At 37.7% G+C, this 26,451-nt stretch overlaps 2 protein-coding genes across 12 annotated transcripts in view; one reads left to right on the top strand and one right to left on the bottom strand.

The window, feature by feature from the left end:
• LOC140478941 (coiled-coil domain-containing protein 150-like) overlaps window positions 1-23,815 on the top strand; it is a 126,522-nt gene extending 102,707 nt beyond the window's left edge. For 4 of the 10 annotated variants that reach the window (XR_011960899.1, XR_011960903.1, XR_011960898.1 and 1 more), the window contains 2 exons: window positions 518-1,700; window positions 20,397-23,815. Coding sequence is in view for 2 of the 10 variants with exons in the window: in XM_072572604.1 (XP_072428705.1) it covers window positions 20,397-20,507 (111 nt within the window). In the remaining 8 variants the exon portion in view is untranslated. The remainder of the gene's footprint in view (window positions 1-517; window positions 1,701-20,396) is intronic. The other 6 variants (XR_011960904.1, XR_011960902.1, XM_072572604.1 and 3 more) reach the window with 4 other exon arrangements.
• The window catches only part of LOC140478946 (neutral cholesterol ester hydrolase 1-like), a 25,098-nt gene continuing 7,459 nt past the window's right edge, over window positions 8,813-26,451 (bottom strand). Inside the window, exons 2-5 of one of the 2 annotated variants that reach the window (XM_072572625.1) lie at window positions 18,307-18,556; window positions 15,359-15,428; window positions 13,941-14,112; window positions 8,813-12,687 (exon numbers count right to left, since the gene is read on the bottom strand). In XM_072572625.1, the coding sequence (XP_072428726.1) occupies window positions 12,070-12,687; window positions 13,941-14,112; window positions 15,359-15,428; window positions 18,307-18,556 (1,110 nt within the window). In that variant the 3' untranslated portion in view covers window positions 8,813-12,069. The remainder of the gene's footprint in view (window positions 12,688-13,940; window positions 14,113-15,358; window positions 15,429-18,306; window positions 18,557-26,451) is intronic. The other variant, XM_072572624.1, reaches the window with a different exon arrangement.

Genomic DNA, 26,451 nt, shown 5'->3' with positions numbered 1-26,451 from the left:
GGGCATAGGTTTAGGGTGAGAGGGGAAAGATATAAGAGGGACCTAAGGGGAAATTATTTCACGCAGAGGGTGGTATGTGTATGGAATGAGCTGCCAGAGAAAGTGGTGGATGCTGGTACAATTTCAACTGTCAATTGCAATTGATGCTGTTCCAATTTTGATATTCTACCTCCACATCAACTCATTTCAGCACAATATGCAGGGGGTATACCCAAGTCCTTGGAAAAATACTGGTGGTGGCTCACAGCAATCTGTGTCTGGGGAATCTATATAACTCTGCTCAGCAACACTAGAAGCATTGCTGTATGGTTTAATTGACCATATTCGTATTGACTTACTGAATTTTCTAAACATGCCCCCAGTTTAAATATTTTGCAAATGCTGAAATTAATCTTAATTTATTAATGCATTAATTATCATCTCTGGCTAAAAGTAAAGTATTCCATTTCAAGCATATGAAACACTAGAGCAGTAACTTATACAATTAGTATTAAAATCTAGTTTTATTTTTATAAAGGACATGAAGGTGACAACGTTTAAAATTCCTAGTCCATCCAGTCTCAGTCGTTGGGAAACTAAACAGGAATTGAAATTTCTTTCCAGAAAATATAGTGCTGACATGCCTAAATGATGATTGCAAGATTGAATCATTTCAAGTCCAAATGAAATTCAGACAACGTGCATTTTTTCATGCAGTAAAGTACTGAAATACATTTCAGATGAAAATCAAGCTGCCAACTTTTTTGAGGCGTAGTCTGGTGAGTCAAATTTGTGGGCAGCATGCCCGATTAACTCAACAGAGGCCGATCTGACCCTGTGCCCTTGCTGCACATTCACAAATGAAGATATTTCTTCGAGACTTGCAAAACATTTTGAAGAGCTGCTTAATTATGTTAAATTCATAGAAGACTTGATGTCATATTTTTTGCAGTTTCAGCATTGATGCAACCAAAAAGAAAAAGAACATTTTCAAACATTGTGGTGATGACTACAGTTACTTAGTGGAGAACTTCAAATGCCGGAAATCTAAAATCGAAATTCTGCACATGGGAAATATACAACTATCAATCAAAATCTGTGAGAAAAACAGTTTAACATTGCTTGTAAGTCCCTGCATCAAAAGTGGCACAATGAAATAAGTAATTCCCTTTCTGAGGACTTATCAAAGCAAAGAAGGGAGAATATTCAACTATTCTGTGATAGTATATTGAAGAACAGAGCATCGAACTTCATGACATATCTCCATTTTCCATCAACGACATTTTTAAGTTTGCAAGCAAATAGACAGAAGTGAACACATTGACTTTTGGAACGTTCGATTTTCATCTTCATCAGATTACATGTTAGAATGAATGAACTACTCCCCTGCTTCAGAACCTGACCAGCTGGTGTCTGTCTTGCCAAAGCAATGTGTACTTCTACCTACAAGTTGTACTGTGGAGCTATGTTTCCATTTGGCTAATCGAGAACATCTTCAACTTTCACTATCTGCCATTGGTATATGTGGGAGGAACTTACAGTCTGATATTCAACCTGTTTGACTGGGTGATGAATGCACTGCCTTTGACCATCCATACCTGATGTGGAACGTGAACCAGAGCTTCTAGTTCAGAAGCAAGGATGCTATCCAATGCGCCCTTTTGACTGATATAGTATGACAGCAAAATGTAGTGAAATACATTCAAATGGAAACTTGACAGGTAAAAATAGTCTTTTTTTTAAACTGACACTGTAAATAACCTTTTTCACCTCCAATTACATAATGACAAAAATAACATTCTAGTCTTTCTCCTTTATTACTGGATGCTTAGATGAGAAAGAATGGCAGTTTGCCATGTTCAAAAAGCAGGCAAAATTGAAACAATACATTAGCTGCAAAACATTTCGTCAGAATAGCTGCAGATAAACAAACAGGTTTGATTTTGAGCTGTGCTAATGAATTAGATTTTATCTTTTAATTTGTTGATGACTATTTTTAATATCTGTGTAAATGGTGTTCATACAGATGATGAATATGTACATTTTGCAGATCAAAGGTTAAACACAGCAGGCTAGATTGTATTAGCTGCTATGGTCCCAGTGCTGCACCATTGATTAAAAGGAGAGCTTGCCCAGGTCACACAATAAATGAACACTGATAGCAACATCAATTGCTTTAATACAAGAATCCTGCACTTTCCATTAGATCAGATAGGCCAGTGGCTGTGCCATCCCAGCAGTGCCATGGGGAGTCCAGAGTTAGGGATCATGGTGAGGGAGTTGAGTGAAGGGTGTGGATGGGATCTGAGTTCAGGACACCAGTTGGAGGGTTAAAGGAGGTGTTGATCTTGAAGTGTAGGAGTACCTCTGGGCCAAGGATGCATCCTTTCCCACGGACCAGTACAACTATAGTTGCTGGGCTTTACACATTGCATGTGCTTGCCCTGTCCCTTCTGGAAGGGCTGAATGTGAACTCTTAAGTGCCTCAAGTGCCAGAAGTTCATCATAAGTTCCCTATTACATCTTGCCCCACCCACCTGCCCACCCATATACACTTCGAAAAGGTAGGTGATGGTAAGGCCATTAGGCAGATTTCACCCCCTCTGAAAATACCAGTACTAGGGTATAAAACTAGGGTAGTGCTCAATTGTCACTGATTGCCTTTTTAAAAAATTAACTTTTAATTTGGAAGGGCTTTGTGCAATTTTAAGATATAAAACATGTTTAAAATGTTTAAGTAACCATTTTTTTGTGTGATTTAGTAAACTAAGGAAGGGGAAAACACTGCTTTATCATAACAAAAACATCCATGTGCACTTCCTTTAATAGAGTTAGGTTTGCATCTAGAATCAGTCTTAAAGATTAACTGTCAATAATAACATTTATTAGTGACTTTAAACAAGAAAAATTCCCAATATCTTTATTGTGCAGCTCTTAATGAATGGTCATGAGAGAGAACAGGAAACTGAACTTGTTTTACTGATTAACCAATAACATTTTCTTAATTCTTCATTCTACAATCATCTGATGGATTTACAACGAGTCATAGAGTCATAGAGATGTACAGCATGGAAACAGACCCTTCTGTCCAACCCATCCATGTTGACCAGATATCCCAATCCAATCTAGTCCCACCTGCCAGCACCCGCCCCATATCCCTCCAAACCCTTCTTATTCATATACCCATCTAAATGCCTCTTAAATATTGCAATTGTACCAGCCTCCACCACTTCCTCTGGCAGCTCATTCCATACACATACCACCCTCTGTATGAAAATTGTTCCGTAGGTCTCTTTTATATCTTTCCCCTCTCACCCCTAAACCTATGTCCTCTAGTTCTGGACTCCCCGACCCCAGGGAAAAGACTTTGCCTATTTACTCTGTCCATGCCCCTCATAATTTTGTAAACCTCTATAAGGTCACCCCTCAGCTTCCGACGCTCCAGGGAAAACAGCCCCAGCCTGTTCAGCCTCTCCCTATAGCTCAAATCCTCCAACCCTGGCAACATTCTTATATATCCTTTCTAAACCCTTTCAAGTTTCACAAGATCTGTCCAATAGGAAGGAGACTAGAATTGCACGCGATATTCCAACAGTGGCCTAACCTATGTCCTGTACCCCGCAACATGACCTCCCAACTCCTGTACTCAATACTCTGACCAATAAAAGAAAGCATACCAAATGCCTTCTTCACTATCCTATCTACCTGCGACTCCACTTTCAAGGAACAATGAACCTGCACTCAAAGGTCTCTTTGTTCAGCAACATTCCCTCAGACCTTACCATGAAGAGTATAAGTCCTGCTAAAATTTGCTTTCCCGAAATGCAGCACCTCGCATTTATCTGAATTAAACTCCATCTGCCACTTCTCAGCCCATTGGCCCATCTGGTCAAGATCCTGTTGTAATCTGAGGTAACTCTCTTCACTCTCCAATTTTGGTGTCATCTGCAAACTTACTAACTATGCCTCTTATGCTCGCATCCAAATCATTTTTTTAAATGACAAAAAGTAGAGGACCCAACACCAATCCTTGTGGCCTCCACTGGTCACAGGCCTCCAATCTGAAAAACAACCCTCCACCACCACCCTCTGTCTTCTACCTTTCAGCCAGTTCTGTATCCAAATGGCTAGTTCTCCCTGTATTCCCTGAGATCTAACCTTGCTAATCAGTCTCCCATGGGGACCCTTGTTGAACGCCTTACTGAAGTCCATATAGATCATATCGACTGCTCTGCCCTCATCAATCCTCTTTGTTACTTCCTCAAAAAACTCAATCAAGTTTGTGAGACATGATTTCCCATGCACAAAGCCATGTTGACTATCCCTGATCAGTCCTTGCCTTTTCAAATACATGTACATCCTGTCCCTCAGGATTCCTTCCAGCAGCTTGCCCATCACTGACGTCAGGCTCACTGGTCTATAGTTCCCTGGCTTGTCCTTACTCCCTTCTTAAACAGTAGTACCAAATTAGCCACCCTCCAGTCTTCCAGCACCTGACCTGTGACTATCGATGATACAAATATCTCAGCAAGAGGCCCAGCAGTCACTTCTCTATCTTCCCATAGAGTTCTAGGGTACACCTGATCAGGTCCTGGGGATTTATCCACCTTTATTCATTTCAAGACATCCAGCACTTCCTCCTTTGTAATATGGACATTTTGCAAGATGTCACTATCTATTTCCCTACAGTCTATATCTTCCATGTCCTTTTCCACAGTAAATACTGATGCAAAATACTCGTTTAGTATCTCCCTCATTTTCTGCGGCTCCACACAAAGGCCACCTTGCTGATCTTTGAGGGGCCCTAGTTACCTTTTTGTCCTTAATGTATTTGTAAAAGCTCTTTGGATTCTCCTTAATTCTATTTGCCAAAGCTATCTCATGTCCCCTTTTTGCCCTCCTGATTTCTATCTTAAATATACTCCTACTTCCTTTATACACTTCTTTACACATTCGATCTATCCTGTCTATACCTGACATATGCTTCCTTCTTTTTCTTAACCACACCCTCAATTTCTTTTGTGATCCAGCCTTCCCTATACCTCCCAGCCTTTCCTTTCACCCTAACAGGAATATACTTTCTCTGGATTCTTGTTATCTCACATAAATAGTGAAAAGATATTGCATTTTTTGTTGAAGTTTGAATCTTTAGTCAGTGGTTTTTCAGCCTCTCAACTTAAATGTTTGCACCTTTGTGAATGTAAAGATGCAAAAGAACTTGTTCCGTCTATTGAAAGTAGGGCAATCAGCTTAAGTTAACCAGAGGACACAGCTTAAAAATATGGGGTAGACCATTTAGGACAAAGATGAGGAGAAACTTCTTCACCCAGAGAGTGGTGGCTGTGTGGAATGCACTGCCCCAGAGGGCAGTGGAGGCCCAGTCTCTTGATTCATTTGAGAAAGAGTTGGATAGAGCTCTCAAGGATAGTGGAATCAAGGGTTATGGAGTTAAGGCAGGAACAGGATACTGATTAAGGATGATCAGCCATGATCATATTGAATGGTGGTGCAGACTCGAAGGGCAAAATGGTCTACTCCTGCACCTATTGTCTATTGTCTATCTATTGTACAGCTGCAGCATAACTTCAAGGTTCTGGAACTCAATCCCACTATTAATAAAAGCTAAAACACTGCATGCCTTCTTAACAATCCTGTCAACCTGGGTGACAACTTTCAAGGATCTGTGTACATGGACACTGAGATCTCTCTGCTCATCAATACTACTAAGAATCTTACCATTAGCCCAGTACTTTGCATTCCGGTTACTCTGACCAAAGTGAATCACCTCACACTTGTCCGCGTTAAATTCCATTTGCCACCTCTTAGCCCAGTTCTGCAGCTTATCTATGTCTCTCTGTAACCTTCAACATCCTTTGTCACTATCCACAACTCCACCGACCTTAGTGTTGTCTGCAAATTTACTAACCCACCCTTCTATGCCCTCATCCAGTTTGTTCATAAAAATGACGAACAGCAGTGGACTCAACACCAACCCTTGCAGTACACCACTGGAAACTGGACTCCAGGATGAACATTTCCCATCAACCATCACCCTCTGTCTTCTTTCAGCAAGCCAATTACTGATGCAAACTGCTATATCTCCCACAATCCCATTCCTCCGCATTTTGTACAATAGCCTACTGTGGGGAACCTTATCGAATGCTTGCTGAAATACATATGCACCACACCAACCGGTTTACTCTCATCTACCTGTTTGGTCACCTTCTCAAAGAATTCGAGGTTTGTGAGGCACGACCTATCCTTCACAAAACCGTGCTGACTATCCCTAATCAAATTATTCTTTTCTAGATGATTATAAATCCTATCTCTTATAACCTTTTCAACACTTTACCAACAACTGAAGTAAGGCTCACTGGTCTATAATTACCAGGATTATCTCTACTCCCCTTCTTGAACAGGGGAACCATATTTGCTATCCTCCAGTCTTCTGGCACTATTCCTGTAGACAATGATGATATAAAGATCAATGCAGGTATAGGCCATTCAGCACATTTGAGTGCAGAATCTATAGAATCTTGAAAGGTGACCATCTGGAATGTAGATTATCAGGCCACAAGAATTTATCGTACTTTAATCCCCATCAATTTTCCTCTCATTATTTCCCAGCTGCTACAGATTTCCTTCAGATCTTCCCCCTCACCTGACCCTGTACTCCCCAACATTTTCAAATGTTATTTGTGCATTTGTGAAGACAGAACCAAAATATGTATTCAATTGGTTTGTCATCTTTGTTCCCCATTATAACTTTTCCTGTTTCTGATTGAAAGGGACATTTGTCTTCATCTTTTCTCTTCACGTAACTATAGAAGCTCTTGCAATCAGTTTGTATGTTCTTTGCAAGCTGACTCAATTTTCCATCTCTTATTCAATGACTTTGTCTTCTGCTGAAATCTGAACTATTCCCACACCTTAGATCTGTTGCTTTTTTTATTCACCAATTTGTATGCCCTTCCTTGGATCAAATACTATCCCTAATTTCACTTGTTAGCTATGTTCAGGCCCTATTTCCTGATTTATTTTTGAACAAGATCAGAGTTTACAAATTAAAGTCTCCCATTATTACAGCTGTACCTTTATTGATTACATCTCTAATTTCCTGTTTAATACCTTCTCCAAATTACTACTAGTTTGGGGATCTATAGACAAATCTCACTATTGTCTTCTGACCCATGGTGTTTCTAAGCTCTCCCCATTAGATTCCACTTCACTGGAGCTAAGATCCTTCCTCACTATTGTTTTAAAGTCCTCCTTAGGCAGCAATGCTACCCACCTTTTTTTCCCCCCTATTTGTCTGTCCTTCATAAAAACAAAGTACTCCTGAATATTCAGTTCCCATCTTTGGTCACCTTGTAGCCATGTCTCTGTAATCCCAACCAAATCATACCTATTTATATCTATTTGCATGACTAATTCATTCATTTAATTGTAAATATTGTGCTCATTAAGTTGACAAGATCCTCTTCTAGAACCAGGATCAGTCCCAATGTCCCATGAATCAAATCGTCCCCTTGTATCATCTTTCTCGCCACATATTCATCTGATATCTCCTGCCATTTCTACTCTTACTCGCCTGTGACACTGGTAGCAACCGTGAGATCACTACCTGTGAGATCCTACTTTTTAAACTTGCTTTTTAACTCCCTAATACTTTGCTTTGATAATGTCATCCCTTCTTTCTTTACTCAAGTAGTCGAGACCCTTGTGTACCATGACTTTTGGCTGTTCATTCTGCACTCCAGAACATGCTGACATTGCTCCAAGACATCTTGCAGGTGGAAGCTAGCATACCATCCAGAAGTTTCACATACAGCTACTGAAACATCTATCTATTCCTCTTAAGATTGAATCCTCTATTACTATAGATCTCTCCCAAACCTATTCCTCTCTTCCTGAGCAGTATGGTAGCTTAATGGATAGCACTGCTGCCTCATAGCATCAGGGATCTGGGTTCAATTCCAGCCTTGACTGTTCTTTGTGTTTGTGTAGGTTTCTTCTGGGTGCTTGGGTATATTCCACAGTCCAAAAATGAGCAGATTAGTAGACTGGCTATGCTTAAATTACCCTGTAGCGTCTGGGGAATGTGCAGACTGGGGATATGGTGTGGACTTGGGTCCGGGTGGGATGCTATTTGGTGGGTCGGTGCAGAGTCAACAGGCTGAATGGCCTCTTTCTGCATTGGAGGGATTCCATAACTCTCCTGTGCAGCAAAGCCATTTGTAGTGCAACAAATTTGGTTGTTGCTACTTTCCTCTGAGATGCCCAACAGTATCCAAAATGATGTGGTTTGTAGAGTGATCACCAACTTTGTCTGTGCTGTCCACAATGCAGACTTGCAGATGCTCCACAGTGTCACCTCTGCTGCTTTAGCTTTGAAACTTGAGCTTCTAGGAGCTGCAGCTGGAGACACACCCTGCACAAATTCTGTTCTTGAGCACTGGAACTGGACCCACAAAGCATTAAGAGCACACCATTGCCAGGTGAATTTTATAACTTGTGAAAAAATATTTAATCCAAAAATATGATTAAATAAGAGCTGACAGACTTTTCACTGTATTTATTAGTGAAACCCAACACTGGAAACACATCTTTGTTGTTTCCTGTAATTGATCTGAATAAGCAGCAAGCTGCGAAGGAATAAATCACTTAATATTCTGATGCCAAAACTAATTAATGTAAAAAAGGCCCATATTTCCAAATGTCTGATCACTACTAAAAGCAACTGATACAAATCGGTTTGAAATTCTATTAGTTAAACTTTTCAAAAGCAGTGGAGAAATATGCAGTATTCAATTTTTACTTTTTATTTGTCGTTTAAAGTGCACTTTACATTGCATAGAGCCACAATACAATAAAAGAAAAATGAAAAGTTTTAATACAGTAAGTCACAGCACATATACACAGTCAAATGGAAAACTCTCATTCCAATTGCATAAATTTTCAACTCACATTTGGCTCTTTTGGGAAAAGGAAAGATTTCATTTTGTCCATTGTCCAGCTACTTTCCACCTGTTTGAGCCGAGTTTTGTCTTTTGTTGCTATTACCATTTAAGTGACCTCTTATTAAAATGACATTTTAAATAATAAATGGAAAAGTCTAAATGACCATGTGTCTGACTGTGGGATTCACTGATCACTTGTCTGAACAAACTATCTAGTTTAAAGAGATGGAAATAATTTATTGAACCCTGTCCACTTAAAATAATTTGTCCTGACACCTCAAGTGACTGGATGGGTCTTAATCTATAGAATCATCTTAAGGGAAGCTCAAAAATCATAAGGTGGAAACATGATCCTCAATTTTCAACATATATCCAATATTCAAACAAGATTGCACAATCTTGGGAATGTGAAGGTAGCAAACTTTCTGATATCGTACATGTGCTTGAATTACATAGATAGCTCATTCAAAAAACTCACACAATTAGTTTACTTATATTGTTCTGTTGGAACTCATGCCCTGTCATTAATTTATAAAGCTGAATATAATTTTCAAATAATATAACCAGCGGCAAGTTGCAATGATATCTTTCTTACATACTTGATACTGTACAACATTTTATGTACAATACTTTCAATAGTTATTTAAAATAATTGTTTTAATTTTTTTCCTGGTAGTTAAACCAAATAACACCAAAAGCTTCATTGTTGAATGTGGTTGGTACAAAATGTAAACAGTTACATTAAACTGATAATAAATAGAGAGAGAGAGAGAGAGAGAGAGAGAGAGAAAAAAAAACTTTACTTCTAAACTGCATTTACATTTTAATCAACTTTAACATTTCATCTGTTTCCAACCAAAGTGGTCAAATTTAGCATTGTAATACTGTTTTACTGTTAGCCACTGAGTTTGACTAGCTGTTTAATATTTGTACCGCACTTGTCCATAAGTCATGTTTCCTAATGTAATCCCATCCTAAAGGGAAATATTATATATCCAAACTAGGAATTCTGAACAAAATATAAATCTAATTTAGGGATTTACCACACCCAAGTTTGTTTTGTCAAGAAGTCGAACTGCTAAAACAAATGCTGACGTCTTTTCAAAAATGTTGTTCTGAAGAAGGGTCACTGGACTCAAAATATGTTAATTTTTTTTCTTTCTCTCCACTGATAACCCCAGACTGCTGACTTTCCTCAGCAATTTCAATGACTGTTTTTAATCAGTTTCAATATGCTGATGTATAGTTCAAGTGATAATTAAAAGTTGATTAAAAACTGCCTGAAGACCTAAGCCTACTCAGTAGATTGCTCGCATTATGACTCTGATCTTTAAAGTCAAGGAAGATATCATAATTAAACTTAAGTCAAAACTTATCAAAAAATGTTTAGACCCCAGTCTCCTCGACAGTAGGAAGCAACTTATAGATATCCATGAGCATCAGGTGGGGAAATGATCAGCTTGATTGTATTGTCCCTGTTAATACTGGAATGAGTCACTGCTTTCAAAAGGTGAGGAAATAATATTGAGGGTGGAGTAGGGTGCAGCGAGGGGAGGTAAAGAAAATGGTTAAATGAGCAAGAACAGTACCAAATCTATTCTAAGCTGTGGAACCTTAACATGAATTAGTCTCAGCAGCAGTAAACAATAAACTTTATATTATAGAGGTTTTCATTTACACTAATTAACTGCAACTAATTAACTTGCAATAACCAGTGATCTTTTATGTGCATATATGAGGCACAGATAGCGCAACTATCACAAGGGCAACCAATGCCACCAAGAGGGCCTTCCTGAGGAGTATTAAACATAGAGAACTTGCACCCATTCAAAGCCCAGTGGAATTGTGGAACACCACTGTTTTACCAAACAACTAACACTATAAACATTTTTTGAAACAGCAAATTAGTTGATCATTTTTAAAACAGCATATCAGCATGATCAGAAGAGTAGAGTATTACAAAACAATTTAGAGCAAACAAACTCACAATACATTGCTAAATATACTGTCTTTAATATAACTGATTAAACAATAAAATAATTGAATACTGTAATATAGTGCTGATAAATCCATTTCAAATATTGTCAAGATAAAAATGTTGTATACTGTGATGGAAAAAGTTGAAAAGAGAGGATACTGAACGTGCAAAAGGTGATTTCAAAGCATAAGTCTTACTAGGTAGTTTGGGTGCAGAACAAAATAGTGGACTTTCAGTGGTTAAGTCAGTTGAAACATTGAATGAGAGTGGTATCTTGAAATTACTCAATTTCTGTGGAGAATTTTCTGTTTAGAAAGCTTTTAACTGCCATTTTAAAAAAGAATGAACTACAGCATATTCCACTACAGATCCCACTGCAGTGAAAGATCCTTGAAAAGTGGGTGTTAACTTACTAGATAAGGCAAATGTCTTTTCTGATAGACACTGTACAGGTTGTTAATGAGGAGATGAGTATTTTTGGCATTTGAAAAAATGTGTCTAGGTTTATCATAATCTATAAACTTCAATTAGTAGCTAGTCAACATAATTGGTGGATTTTGCATTTAAACTGTTACAGGAAGTAGTCAAGTTCATTTCAAGTAAATTTTCATCTGGAGCATGCATCAGGCTAATTCTTTTCAAATTTAAAGAATTCTTTTGATCCTGTTAAATTTGATCTTGTGGAAGTTCTACTGCAGTTCCAGCATTTCAAATAACCATCCTGGTTTGATTTTTTAAAATTCAAATACACATATGGTAAATCTCTATACTATCACAAATAGCCTTTATATATTAAAAGGATTCTTAATTTTCAGTTTGCCTAAAAGGCAGACTCCACCATTAACAATGAAGATTATCCCAAAACATTGCTGACTTAATGAAGATTTCTTTACACACAAGTAAATCTTAGTAAGTGATTATTTAAAACCTTACCAAGAGTTAACAAAGCAATTTCTGCCTATATTACACAAGATCTGTAGTAGTACTGAGAATATACATGCAATCTGATCAATCCCAACAAGAGTTTCAGTAATTCTAGAATACAAATTTGCATTGGTTTGTTGCATTGCACAAATATGTAGGTTTATTTTAAAAGACTGGCTTGCAGTCAACAACATTTATTATTGCAACTTCCCAACCCCAATTAAAGGTTTACAAATTTTTGTCCAACCAGTTTATATAGTTGTTCATGATTCTGTTTCCAACATCAAAATTGGTAGGTGGAAGTGCAAATATCATGGCGCCATGAAATCCATCTTCATAATGGTCAAGAGTCACTTCTATTCCAGCATCTTCTAAACGCTTTGCATACATTATTCCATCATCTCTTAAAATATCATGTTCACAGGTCAAGATGTAGGCTCTTGGTAATAACTGCAGAATTCCTTTATCTGCAATTAATGGAGCTGCTCTCGGGTCCAGTAATGCTGGCAATGCCTTTATAACCTGTGGACTTCCCATTACCTGGATAACAGGTTTGTAGTTTTTTATAAGAGATTGTGGTAGAAGGTTTGTCCAGTTTAAGTGAGCACGGACAGAAGTCAACTGACTTAGGTTTGAAGCAGTGTGGTTGTTCACCAACATTGCCTGGACAAAACTTGGGTCACCATTCAGATACTCTAGCCAAAAACGGGCCATGACATGTTTGTATAGGATAGGTGTAGCCATATTCTGTTGGTAGGAAGGAGTATTGAAGTCAAGAGCTTGAAGCACTGGATATATAAGAGCTTGAAGCTTGAGCTGGAATTTGATACTGCTGTCCACAACAAGCTACAAACAAAACAAGAATTGAAAGATTTGTTTTATGTGTTTGGAATATTTTAGAGGGACTGGATACTACTAAAACTTTCAGCCACGTTACAATGTTTGCAGTGTTGTCGAAGTCAACAGAATCCAATATTTTTTCAGAACTTATTGAACATTCACCTTTATAATGTTATAGCATTGCTTAAATAATTTAAAAGTATACATACTATTAAATAGTAGATTTATACTGCATTAATCAAAAATCACTAAGCTACAGATAATAGACAGATGAAGGAATAAATCAAAGATACAACACAGAAAGATTTACATTCTTAGAATGCCTTTCACAACTTCAGGACATCTGAAAGCTCTTTACAGCCAGTGAATTACTTTTTGAAATGTAGTCACTGCTGAAATATAATATATAACATATTATGTTATTGCACATAGCAAGATCCCACAAACATCAAAGTGATAATAACCAGATCCTTTTTTTAAGCAACGTTAACTGAATGATGAATTCAGGCTGGACTGCAGGGACAACAGCCCCACTCTCCAGTGAAGAGCAATACTGCGTCTTTTACCTTTTTCTGACAGCAGTTAGAACTTTGACCTACCAAACACACAAGTTCTGGACCGATAACAGAACTGAAACATTGTTGTGTCTCACTCCACAGATACTGCCATCTGTTTGGTTTTCCAAAATTTAATATTTCTTATTATCATTTTAACATTTCATTTGAAAGACAGCACAACATTCCATCAGTAATGTGCTACGGTTTTGCCCTAGATTTTTGGAATTGGAATGGGATTTGAACCCAGAACCTTCTTAGAGATAAGAGCACTACCAACGGAGTCACAGCTGTCAGACCAAATTACGACATCAGAGTCATAACTAATGTCTTTTGCTATAAGCCTTGAAGTTCCATCATGAAAAAGCAACAGGTTTTTTAAAGCTGCAAATTATTATTCAATTTTAAATATTATAACCTGTTACTTCTCTGCAGTACACCTGGGAAAAATATTAGCATTTGTTTACATTTTAAAAATCTAATTTTGCAAGAATAGCTTTCTTCAGATGTGGACTCATTTTTATAAATGTTGAGTTGCTTTCCTCTTCAATATCATATGCATCTGCTTTTCCTGAAAAATTGATTAGTTCTCATTCTAAGTTTGATCACAACAATGGGAAGTAGCGTGTTAATTAATAAGAGGTTATCAGATAATATTTTGTTCCAACTAGTGTAAATTGATCAATCCATAATGAAAACTATTACCTGCTGGGTTACAGCAGCAGCTAAGTTTCCTCCAGCACTGTCACCAGATACTGCAATTCGATTTGGATCCACTGAATACTGGGACAAAACCTCAGGCTGTAGGAAATACTTGGTAGCACTGTAAGCATCATTTAACTGCTCAGGAAAATGAACTTCTGGGACAAGACGGTATCTAAATTTAAGACCACACAATACAATTAATTTCAATAATAATCAACTTATAAAACTTGACCTGTTGCATTTTTTTTCTGAATGACACTAACAAAATAGGTTATTTTGTATTATGAAGTTTAACCCCAATATTCAAAATATCATATCCAAATATGATATTTTTTGTCTATAGCAGTGTCAATAGCTGTTTTGATCATAAGCATTAGTCCATTTTCTTCCTTGCCACGTAAGATTGGTTTCCTCCTTTGCTAGGTTTCCAAATGAGCAATATTAGACCTTGCTGCAGGGGGAAACAGGTCATGGTCCTAAAGAAGCTGATCACATTTTTGGAACTCCTTTTGGAAACTATTCAGCATTGAGTAGAGCATGTGTTGGTTATGCTTTGTCAGGGTTGTTGTTCTTGCAGTAGCCTAAGCAGAGAGCATCAGATAGAATCATAGAATTCTACCGGACAGAAGGAGGCCATTCATGCCTTTATTGGCTCCCAATAGAGGTAACCAGCTCGTCCCACTCTCCATCCTACCTCCATAGCCCTGTAACTTCACTTTCAAATATATATCTATCTAATTCGGTTTTTGAAACCTTGTATGGAACCCACCATCACCACTCTCTAAGGTAGCATATTTCAAATCTTAACAACTCTGAATAAAGAAATTTCTCCTTGTCTCACTCCTAGCTCTCTTGCCCAATCCTGAAACTGTGAGTCCTAGTTCCTGACATGCCAACTAGTGGAAACAAAATATCCTTCTTTACCTCATGAAAATTGTTCACAATTAGCTATGTTATTTGCCTCAATCCTTGCTGACCAAAAATTATACTGGAAGTCTTCCTCACATACAGTTAACATTTACAGAGAAATTATTTTTGAAATGAAAACTCAACTTCTGTCTATTTGTTTCCTAAACCTGTAGTGGTATACAGCTAAGCAGAAAACGGCCAAAGCCCATGCATCAGACAGTGAGGATGTAGATAAGTGTTACCATTGCTGTGTTGTATCCAGCCACAACAAACCTCTTGGTATTGTTAAGTTGAACATGTCACATGAGAAATCTACAGTTGTTGAAAGCTGAGATTCCCTTTCATGAGAATGAAAATAGTCTAATCACAAAACATAAGTTTTAATTCGAATTTTGAATAACTTGTGATTGGAACTTGATATATAGTATATAATATTCAAAATAACAGATACTGAATTATCCCAAAAAATGCATCAACAAGGATAAAGCTGTTAGTTTTCAATTACTTACTCAATAGAGACAAGAACAGCATTCATATCTTTTGCCATCTTCCGACAAAGGTGATCATATGATCGCATTCCTGTAATAAGACAAAAATGGTAACATTCTTCACAGTCATTTGTATAGCTAACCAAACTTTGTTGGAGGTTGTTACGGTGTGGGATTTCTTACACAGATGTTACAGTAAGTCTCAGAAACCTGTAGAAGCAGCCGTTGTAGAACTATTTCCTTAGTTCAAAGCTTTTAGTTGCCATGCTACTTGAATACATGAATAAATTCCTCTTCCACTAAGTCCTACAGTCCCTCTGTCTACATTAGAAAACCAGGGTCAATGCTAAAAAAAACCCCAGCAAATTGAGAGATCATGGGCAAAATTTTCTGGGCCTACTTAAAGCTTTTAGAAATGGGAACTTTATTAGATGGAAGGTAAAAATTCAGTTTTTCTGTTTTAGGGTAAAGATTTCTTATCAAGTTTTCAGGGGAGTTAGTTTTCCCAATCTTCATGCTTTGCATTAGTTAACAAAATTAATAACACCCAACCTGCTAGAACTATGTTGATAGGCAGAATTTGTTCAGTCAAAAACAGGAAATGTGTATTCACAAATCTGACTATAATTCTAGAGATGGACTAGATAGTGGAGACTGCCTCCTCCAAGCTCCTTCATAAACAAGCTGTTGCTTTGCACAAATGCTTACAGTTTTAGGAACAAATGTTTCCATGTTGTTCAACTCAGCAGACGTATGTCACTTGCAGTCTGGCTTGTTGTTATTAAAAATTTACACTGGAGGGATTGAAGCTTGATCAGGCAAAATAACCTGCCCACATGACACAACCACACTGGCTAACACCAGCGTGTCAGAAAGGCCAGGTAAGCAGGGTTAAACTCAAAAGAAGGCATAACTCAGTTTTCCATCTTTTGTGTTTCTGTTCTTGTTCCATGCAAGCATTTCATGGAAACGAATCAGATAATTAGGTTCTTCTACTTGTGATGAAAGATCAGTGACCTGATGATGTATAAGCTGCTGAGTCTTTGAGCTCCTTTTCTGGTTTAAGTGTGTACCCTGGCATAAGTATAAGAGGCAATGTTACTGTGGTGCAAGGAATGCCATTTAGACAGACATTGATTGCATGAGGTGTCTGATGGTGCCATCTGGATCCCAAACTTCTTTGACAGTTCAATAGTCCTCTGCAGTGGCACCTTACAATGCTAACCCACAATCAGAAGCATGAACCACTGAGTAGACACAATGATACACACTCTTACAGATTTGGAGATGCCAGTGTTGGAATGGGGTGTACAAAGCTAAAAATCACAACATCAGGTTATCGTCCAACAGGTTTATTTTGGAAGCAGTAGCATTCAGAGCGTTGCGGCCACCTGATGAAGGAGCAGCACTCCGAAAGCTAGTGCTTCCAAATAAACCTGTTGGACTATAACTTGGTGTTGTGTGATTTTTTAAATTTTGTAAACTTATAGAGAACAGGAGATCACTCAGCCTCTTGTGGCACAGAGTCAGGTTCTCTTGAGTTGCACATGGGAACTGACCTCTCCAGCCAGGATGCCTTCATCATTTGAGATGGCCTTTAGTATCCATAGGGAAATGAACTTCATTTCTGTCTTGAACAGCCTTTAAAAGAATCACTAGGGAGACACTGCAAAAGCATGGCACTTTGTTTTGTGTGATCTCTGATATTTCTGGGGGTGGGTGAGGATAATGAACAGATGTGAGATACTGTTGTGTTTCAGAGAGTGAACTACTGTCTGGGTATCTAACTATGCTGCCTGGATGCTGGAGGCCAGAAGGTCCTCATTGAGGACAAAACCTGCAGACTCTCACCCATAAAATCTGACAGTGCAACGACACGTGAATATGTAATGACCTTAAAAGAATATATGTTTTCTTGAATTCCCACTTGGCTCCTGAACAGAAGTTTCTACAGCTTTTGGGCCTGTGTCCACACTTAACTCACAAAAAGAATTCTGCCGAATGCTTCAATCATTTCGATGTGACTTCCTGCACATGGGCAGGAGATTTTTTTTCCCCAATGGGGGAGGGGCAAAATATCAAGTTTGCCCACCAGAAAACAAATAGGATAGGAAGGCCTCAGCCCATGAATAAATGGAATTCTCATTATGCCATATATTTAAAGGACCTAGTGGTCCATACCTATGATCAGACTTCTATCCATAATTTGTCTAAGAACTGGATGAAGAGCTTCAGCTAGGTTTCTGAGAAGAGCACTGATATCTTTTAAATATGTTTTAAACAGACTGTTGTTTTGAACACAGAGGAAACCTGTCCTGGATACAAATATGGCATACTCAGTTCATGTCAGCAAGGAAATGTAATTAAGGCATCCGGGGTAAAATCTTACGTTCTCGGTCATATTTTACAAATTACAAGTGGTTAGTGGAACCTTGAGATGCAACAAGTTTTGTGATTTATTATTCCAAACTATGGTTACCTTTAATTTTATACATTTAATAAGTGCACAAGGCTGCTGAGGAAAATAAGGATATCAACAAGTTTTGTAACAGCAGAAAAATATCCTCCACTGCAAAAGGAATGAATACCCAAAGAATAAACAAGAAAATTGTTTTGAAAACAAAATTAAACTTGCCAATTAACATTCCAAAATTTTAAGAACTTGAATGCTATAGCCTAGGCCAGTTACATAAGATACCTTACTGCCATAACCCACAATGTGAGAAGTCTGTCAATGCACTGTTACCATCAACAGGCTCCAGTGAAAGTGGTCTTCTTCCTCATTCTAAATATATAGGCATTACCTACAACACAATTCTTGATCAATCACCACAAAATTGGGATGACACTTTAAGTATGCCTTTGCAAAGTAAATAGGCTTCTATATCATTTGTCTTTAAACTCCAGCAGCTGAGGTAACTTAAATTAAGATGGTCTGTAAGAATATTTGACAGGAATATTAAGTTCACTACTCCCATTTGCAATATACTTACTTGCACTTCCTAAAGCCCAACCTCCCCCGTGTATGTAAATAATGCTTCGCTTTAGTTCACCATCGACCTTCTTGGGTTCAAACACTCTGACTTGCACTCCATCAAATGATGTATCCGAAACTTCAACTGTTTCACTTGATTGAGGGGCAAGCATCTCAAACATTGTAATGACAAAATTCAGAGCCTTTAGGTGATGACCAAGTCCTACTTGCTGCGCCAGATGACACTGGGGAAATAAAATAATGGAATTTCATCATTAATTGTATCCAAATTTAACCTTCCTCACACATTTAGATGTGAAGCCAAAAAATACTTGAAATTTCATTTAAAACTATGCACTAATTATCCAACTGTCCATAAATAAAATTAATCAAAAATAAATTCAGTTTAGGGATTGTGCAGATATTTCACAGTAATTCATTAAACATACATATTTTGTTTCAACGGAAATGTTTGCTAAAAAGGTTTTCTGTCAACATAATCTAGACTGAAAGATATGAATGGTCATGTGAACTACATGGAAGACTCAGTTATTTGTTTCCAATTCAAATCACCTTGTCTTTCTTCACTCCTTAATTAAGAAAACATGTTTATGAACACTTAACCTTTAATCAGATATCCTCAGGCAAGGATAGGTACAGACCTTGATTTTAGTAAACACTGCAATCTGAGGCAGGTTTGTCTACAAGTCGCTACATAAAACCTGACTTGTTCTTTATGTCTTTGTAATTGACACTAAACCCACTCAAAGAAAATACTTCAATCAAGTGGTCAATTAAATAATTTGCAAAGTGAACTGTACATCTTAAAACTTTGGAATTCAGAACACAATTATGATATAGCCCCACAAAGTGAATCAGCGAGCTATTTAAAAAATAATTTGTTATGGTTTGTCACCTATGTGATTTGGTGCCACTTCTAAACATGAACTTATTCTATGCAGGTATAACAATATTAGTGCATATTTATGAAATTGCAAAAACGTGACACTAAGCTAGATAGATGGATAAGGAGTTATCCAACAGAGATTTAAAAAGAATATCTGAAAATTGTGTGAAATGTACATTTACTTTAATTATCTTTATTCAGGATCTCTAAGCTCACAAGTTTGTAACAATGTTAAGTGAATGATTTCTTGATTTAAGTCAGTGACATATTCAACTGATTCCTAAATGAAACATTTGCTCAAATCAAGCTAAGGTAGAATTTTCTCCATCTTCTATGCATTACCAATCCATTTCCCAACTGCTGAGCTGAGATGATCCAGGAATTCACCATGTGAAGGACTGCAAGACAGACTTCATAGTTAATTTATACTTCAGGTTATAGGGAAATGTATTTTATAGGTGACACAATAACACAACTGGAAATTAAATTTAATAAGCAAAACTCATTGATGGGTTGATCCAAAACCAACAGCTAGGGGTAAAACTATAACAGGAAAATAAGTGCTATTTGATCTCCCCTCAAGCACTTTGCCTAGTTTCATAGATAGTACAGTATTCAAGTGCTAATTCTCTTGAACGAGGACTGGACTGGTCTTACACTGAACTGTTATAGAATAAACAAACAAAGCCGTGTTGTTCCACAGATCTTGAAATTCGCTAAAAAGGCAGATATGTTGCTGAAACCTTTGATCTTGTATTAGTCAGGACAAATGCAAGAATTTCAAATTAAAAAAAAAAATCAGATGAATTTATATCACTAATGAAAAGGGTGACTGTTCGATTGGCAGTCTGATTAGCTAAGGCTCTGCCATGAGAAAACAATGGGGATCTATAAATGCCAAATCTTCTGGGTAATTCAAAGCAAGCATGTGTCTGGAACGTATGCCCTTAGGTATAGACTTTTGTGATTGTTTTAAAAAAGTGACATATTTATCCTGATTAGTGCAAGACAAAAAACAACTTTGGTACAGAATTGTACAGTAAGGATGGTGAAATCACACAGTGTGAAACTCAACAATTATGCACTTCAAAAGAACTTGAATATCAAAATATTCAATGTACATGCATATTTCAGAATTGAGTGGATATCAATTCATTTTCTGTTCGTTGGATTTTCAGATCATTGCCATCCTAAGGTCCCTTTCCACAGATGGCCTGGTTCTGGCATCTGCAATGTTGACACGCTGTACCATTACGAGAGAAGTTTTAAAGCCAGGAGGTCACACTTAAGCCACTGAATAGAGGAAACCAAACATTACAACACTGTAATGTAGCATCAACATGACATTGTTGGAACAGATGTGACAGAAACTGTGAAATAGAATGCAGAGCTTCCAGGAAGCAGGACCTGAGGAAGTGTACTCAAAAAAAACCATGGTGGGATCTATTTTGGATACTAATGGAGAGCCTATATCCCCTGAAATGAAAACAGAGAAATCAAGTAAACAGGAAGGGAATGGAGGGATGTGGACAATATGTAGGCAGATAGGATTAGGTTTGGGTGGCACGGTGGCTCAGTGGTTAGCACTGCTGCCTTACAGCGTCAGGGACCAGGGTTCAATTCCAGCCTTGGGCAACTGTCTGTGGGGAGTTTGCACATTCTCTCTATCTCGGTGTGGGTTTCCTCCCACAATCCAAAGATGTGCAGGTCAGATGAATTGGCAGTGTTAAATTGGCCATAGTGTTAGGTGCATTCGTTAGGGATAAATGTAGGGGAATAGGTCTGGGTGGGTTATTCTTCAGAAGGTCAGTGTGGACTTATTGAGCTGAATGGCCTGTTTCCACACTGTAGGAACAAGACAGCCCCTGATTGGGGCTGTTAATCTAGTCCAATCAGGGATCCCTGGCTGACACAAAAGAGTTGATGTAAGGGATATTGTGACCTTTAATGCCTGAGTAAGTACCATTGTGAAATACTATGTATTTCATAGAATCCCTACAATCCCTTCTGCCCAACAAGTCCATAATAATCCTCCAAAGAGTATCCCACCCAAACCCATCCTACTAACCTATATTTACCCCTGACTAATGCACCTAACCTACACATCCCTGAACATTATGGACCTCAGTAAGAGTTCCCTGATTGGGGCTGTTAATCTAGTCCAATCAGGGAGCCTCTTTGCTGAATATGATGCCATTCTAAATCTTAGATTAAAAAGATTTAATCTAAGTACACTGTCTTCCATTTTGAATATTCCCCCTCCTCCCAATCTTGAAATGTCTTGGTTTTCTATTTTCTGTGATTCACACCTACCATTTGAAATAATCTTCAGAGGCCAGCATCCCATTACCAATGAGCCTTCATTTAGTGGCTCTGTAACTCAGTGGTTACAGCACTGAACTTGTATACCAGACGTCATGAGTTCGAGTCCCGCTGGGGCATGTATAAATTGGCACAGTGGCTAAGTGGTTAGCAATGCTGCCTCACAGCACCAGGGACTAGGGTTTGATTCTAGCCTTGGGTGACTGTGTGGAATTTGCAAATTCTCCCCTGTGTCTGCGTGGGTTTCCTCTGGGGGTGCTCCAGTTTCCTCCCACAATCCTAGGATGTGCAGGTTAGGTGAATTGGCCATGCTAAAATTACCCATAATGTTCAGGGATGTGTATTAGGTGCATTATTCAGGGGTAAATACAGGTTAGTAAGATAGGGGAATGGATTTGGGTGGGTTACTCTTCGGAGGGTTGGTGTGGACTTGATGGGCCAAAGGGCCTGTTTTCACACTGTAGAGATTCTATGAAATATATAGTATTTCACAATGGTACTTACTCAGGCATTAAAGGGCCACAATATCCCTGATATCAACTCTTATGTCAGCCAGGGCTCCCTGATTGGACTAGATTAACAGCCCCAATCAGGGAACTCTTACTGAGGTCCAGCTAGCTGACCTTGTAAATGGTGTTGTCATTATAACATCTACTCTGCATCAATATGCCCCTCTGCTACTGTTAGCACTCCCTTGATATCCCTAGATAACTCCACCATCTGTTCAGTTTGCTTCTCTTGGCCTTTTGTCAATAGCACTAAAAAATGCTACTTAGGGGTCTTGTAGTGCAATGTCCTTACCTATGAACTAGGTGGCCTGGGTTCAAGTGCCAGCTGCTCCAGAGGTGTATAACATCTCTGAACACATTGATCAGTTCTGAAGTCATCTCTTACTCAAAACATTTCTCTCTCCACAGATGCTATCAGACTTACTGAGGTTCTCCAGTACCCTCTGTTTTTAATTCAGGTTTCTAACATCCAAAGTACATTGCTTTTAGGACAACACTGGCATTAGTGTTAGCAGCTTCTCTTTGCTGTTGTAAACACCTGATTCTTTTCAAATATTTATATCTTTCCTTTTCGTCCTAAATATTAGGTAATAGCCACATATGGTGAAGGATCACACAGGATATTGGTCCCCGGTTTAATAACAATCTAAAACAACTGAAAGAACTGTGGAGGATGAAAATCTGACACATAAGCAGAAATTGCCTGAAAATCTTAGCAAATCTGGCAGCATCTGTGGAGAAAAATAAGTTAGCATTTCAGGTCCAGTGACCCTTCTTCAGAACAGTCACCTGAAACGCTAACTGATCTCTATCCACAGATGTTGCCTGACCTGCTAAGATTTTTCAGCAATTTCTATTTTTGTTAATAACAAATCGACTGGATTCTTCCTATTACATTGAGCTAGGAAACCTTATATGACGATCGCCATGTAAGGTAAGACACAGCATTCTTGAGACCTGTACCCCACTTTAAGAGATTCCAGTGCAATTCCTGGTGTTCAGGAAGGGGAGTTATCTATCTAGCATCCATTGCAAAAGAGTCACCATAGTCCTACCGGACAATACATTTTTGTCTCATTAGAGACAGAGAAACAAGATGTGGTTGTCAGTGAGTCACAATGCCTCAGGCGAAGAAAGAGGTTGAGAAGACAACTCCTTCATGTTAACTTTCAGCTCATGCGGAAACTGAACTCATGCTGTTGGCAATAATCTGCATTGCAAACCATCTACCCAGCTAATTGAGCGAACTAACTCTCTACAAAAACTCCCCTAGCCCTGGAACAGCGATGTAAGCATGTAATCCCATTAAAAAATTTGTTCATTGAATGTGTGTGTTGCACCTAGGCTAGTACTTCGTGCCCAGAGGGCAGTTAGGAGTAAACACATTGTGGGTCTGGAGCTACATGCAGGCCAGACCTGGAAAGGATAGCAGACTTCCTTCCCTAAAAGCACATTAGTAAATCACATGGGTTTTTACAACAAATGACAATGGTTACACAGTTATCATGAGGCTAGCTTTTAATTCCAGAATTTCATTGATTTCAAGTTTCACCATCTGCCAATGGTAGGATTTGAGCCCATGTTTCCAGAACATTCATCTGGGATTCTGGTTTATTCAACCAATGCTGTTACCACTTTTTGATAGAGATCTTAAGTCCACAAATGATCTTTTATTAAAAAAAAAACTGTTGTCTATAGTTTTTCATTTGTGATCATCTGTGATTTTAAAAGGTCATCAATTATAATAAATCGTGGATATTACATTAGGTTTGTCAGCAAGTCTTTTTTGGTCTGGTATCACTTTGTTGACATTTTACTGTATTCTTCTGAACGGAAGTTTGAAGGACATTATTTTTGTGTGACCAAACTCTGCCTGAAATCTACACACAAATAATCTGTAATTTAGATTTGTAATAGTCTCCAGTTCAAGACATTTTGCCACACAAAGGCAAAGTTGGACCCTTATGTTGCTCAACTTTATTTCGTTTTCATTACACAACACTCTCTTTAAATAATTAATGATCTTGCAAAAAGTGCAATCGAGATAAAGTACATATTCAACAGATTATGCTGTGCTACGCTTAAGTAACATTATACTACAAAAGTGCTAAATGTATGACCAATTCCAAATGTTTCCTTCCTCAACAAGTGAACAAATACTCGAAGATATTCAGTCCCCTTACAAATGCTTAATTGCCATAAAGTGCAGGAGTCAGCTGAATACTGCTGAATGTAGAGGAAAGTTCAAACTGTGACGTTATGTGTAACCTCAAAATTGAGAAGCTGGTTGACAAGATTACGCAAGGATACAGATGAAAGGTCAGCCAACTGTTCTCTTTCAATTTTCAAAACAAAAATAAAAACAAAATTTGAAGTGTATAACAATAAAATAAAGATTTAAATTCACATCCATTCCAGTCATAATTCTAATGGAAATATACTTTCCCCAGCATATGAAAACTACAAAATCTCATTCAGAAACAGCAGTGGTTTCTCAACAATTTCAGTCACATTTGTATGTAGACATTTTCTATAAAAGCAAATGACTTATTGGAACTAAATTCTTCAGTTAATAGTTAATTGGTAAATAATTATTATAGTAAATCTGTAAATTGAAAGCTTATTTATTGGACGCTTAATCACATTGCCTCGTAATCCTAATAAACATGCTTATCAAATTTGGTACATGAATAATTTATTTGTAGTTCAAACAAGTTTTAAGTTTCATTCAAGAAAACGGTCAAATTATAAGCCCTGAAATTCCTTCTTTCATGCACAAACATCAGGCAATCTTGGTGATGGAGGAGATATTTGGTGTCACTGAATCATCACTCCTCTTACCTAGAATGCAAAAGTCCAGTAAAAAGAAAACAAAACAGGCAGAATAACATCCTCATCAAAATCCAGTGTTCTTCCTATCCAATGACTAACAATACACCAAAATCAAGCAGAAAGAGTTACTGTACAGGAATAAGTGAAGCCCACGATACAGTTTTCCTGTAATGAATGATTACAAATAGGAATTGGGTAACAGAACATTCATTTGAACTTTGATAGAAAGGGAAACCTGTTGCAAAGACTTTTCATTTAGCACTCATCGGGACTAATACAAGAATGGCAAAATTTCAAACAAACAATCACAAAAATTTACACCACGCTGAAAAGGATGTTTAAACTCTGATGGTTAAGGCATGGAGAAAGCAACAAGGAACTGAAGGTTCCCCAGGTAAATCAAAACAACACGACGTTTGGACATATTCCTTGTATTTGCAGAGAATATGGCTGAGTATTAATCAATGTTGCTTCTTGAAAATATAAATGAGCCACCTTGACTCAATTACATTAAGTTGTCTGTTTGTATAATGTTTGAGATGGATCAGAATACGTGCTCTCTCACCTCAATGAGCTGGTTGAGAAATCTGCAAGTGGATTCCTCACAACTGTCTGTCACAAGCGTACCTTTGCCAGTCAACATATGTGCTATGATTCATATAGTCCAAACACTAAGACTGGACTTCTCACTAAATTTGTATAAAAGGATCTTCACAATATTCTCACCTTGTAATTTACCAAAAATATCATGTTATATTTAATGTATTATTCTCCAAAATTAATGATAGAGATAGGCCTAATAAAGAAGGAAAAATAAATTCCAAATGAATTCAATAAAAACTTTCAGAAAAGTTATGCAACAATTGGAAGGGTACTCATAAATTAGATTTTAAGTGAAAATAGAATAGAATAGTAAAAGAAAAAGCTAAACAAACCCAATGTAAAATATCTACATGAACAAATATTTCAGACGCTGGGAAAATGAAGCACAAAGCAGCTGGAAACAGTTAGCAGGTCAGGTAACACACCAGAAGAGAACAGACTGAAGTTCTCTTGAAAGATCTAAATTCAAAAGTATTTGGTCTGTTCCCTCAATGTTTGTTGAAAGAATTGCTGAGTGTTTCTGGAATATTCTATTTAAAATATTTACCAGTTTGGTTTTAGTTGAATATAATTTTTTATTGCAAGGTAGTGCCCTCAATTATTCGAGGATCTCAAACCATGGTTTATGTCATGATTTTATTCATGGCAGGCCAGAGACGTGTCTCAGCCAGAATACGAATCAACCTTCTGCAGCTGGTGCTTTTTTGAGTCACACGTTAGCTAACCAGTCACGGCATATAATTATTATCTATGTTAAAACATCTTCATTTGTGACCACCTCCTGACTACAAAACCATACTTCCTCATCAAGTTTGTATGAATTATTGCTCAGTAAATTCTGAATGTCTACATTTGTAAGGAAAACTGCCAATGCAAACTGGTCACCTATTGAAGTATTCCTGCAGAATCTTATTAGGGTGTATACTTAAGAGGGAAAACAGGAGGGCAAAAAGGGAACATGAGATAG

This window comes from Chiloscyllium punctatum, chromosome 6 (assembly GCF_047496795.1).
Source record: "Chiloscyllium punctatum isolate Juve2018m chromosome 6, sChiPun1.3, whole genome shotgun sequence".
In the NCBI taxonomy this organism is placed as follows: domain Eukaryota; kingdom Metazoa; phylum Chordata; class Chondrichthyes; order Orectolobiformes; family Hemiscylliidae; genus Chiloscyllium; species Chiloscyllium punctatum.
This window is presented reverse-complemented; position numbering and strand designations above follow the sequence as displayed.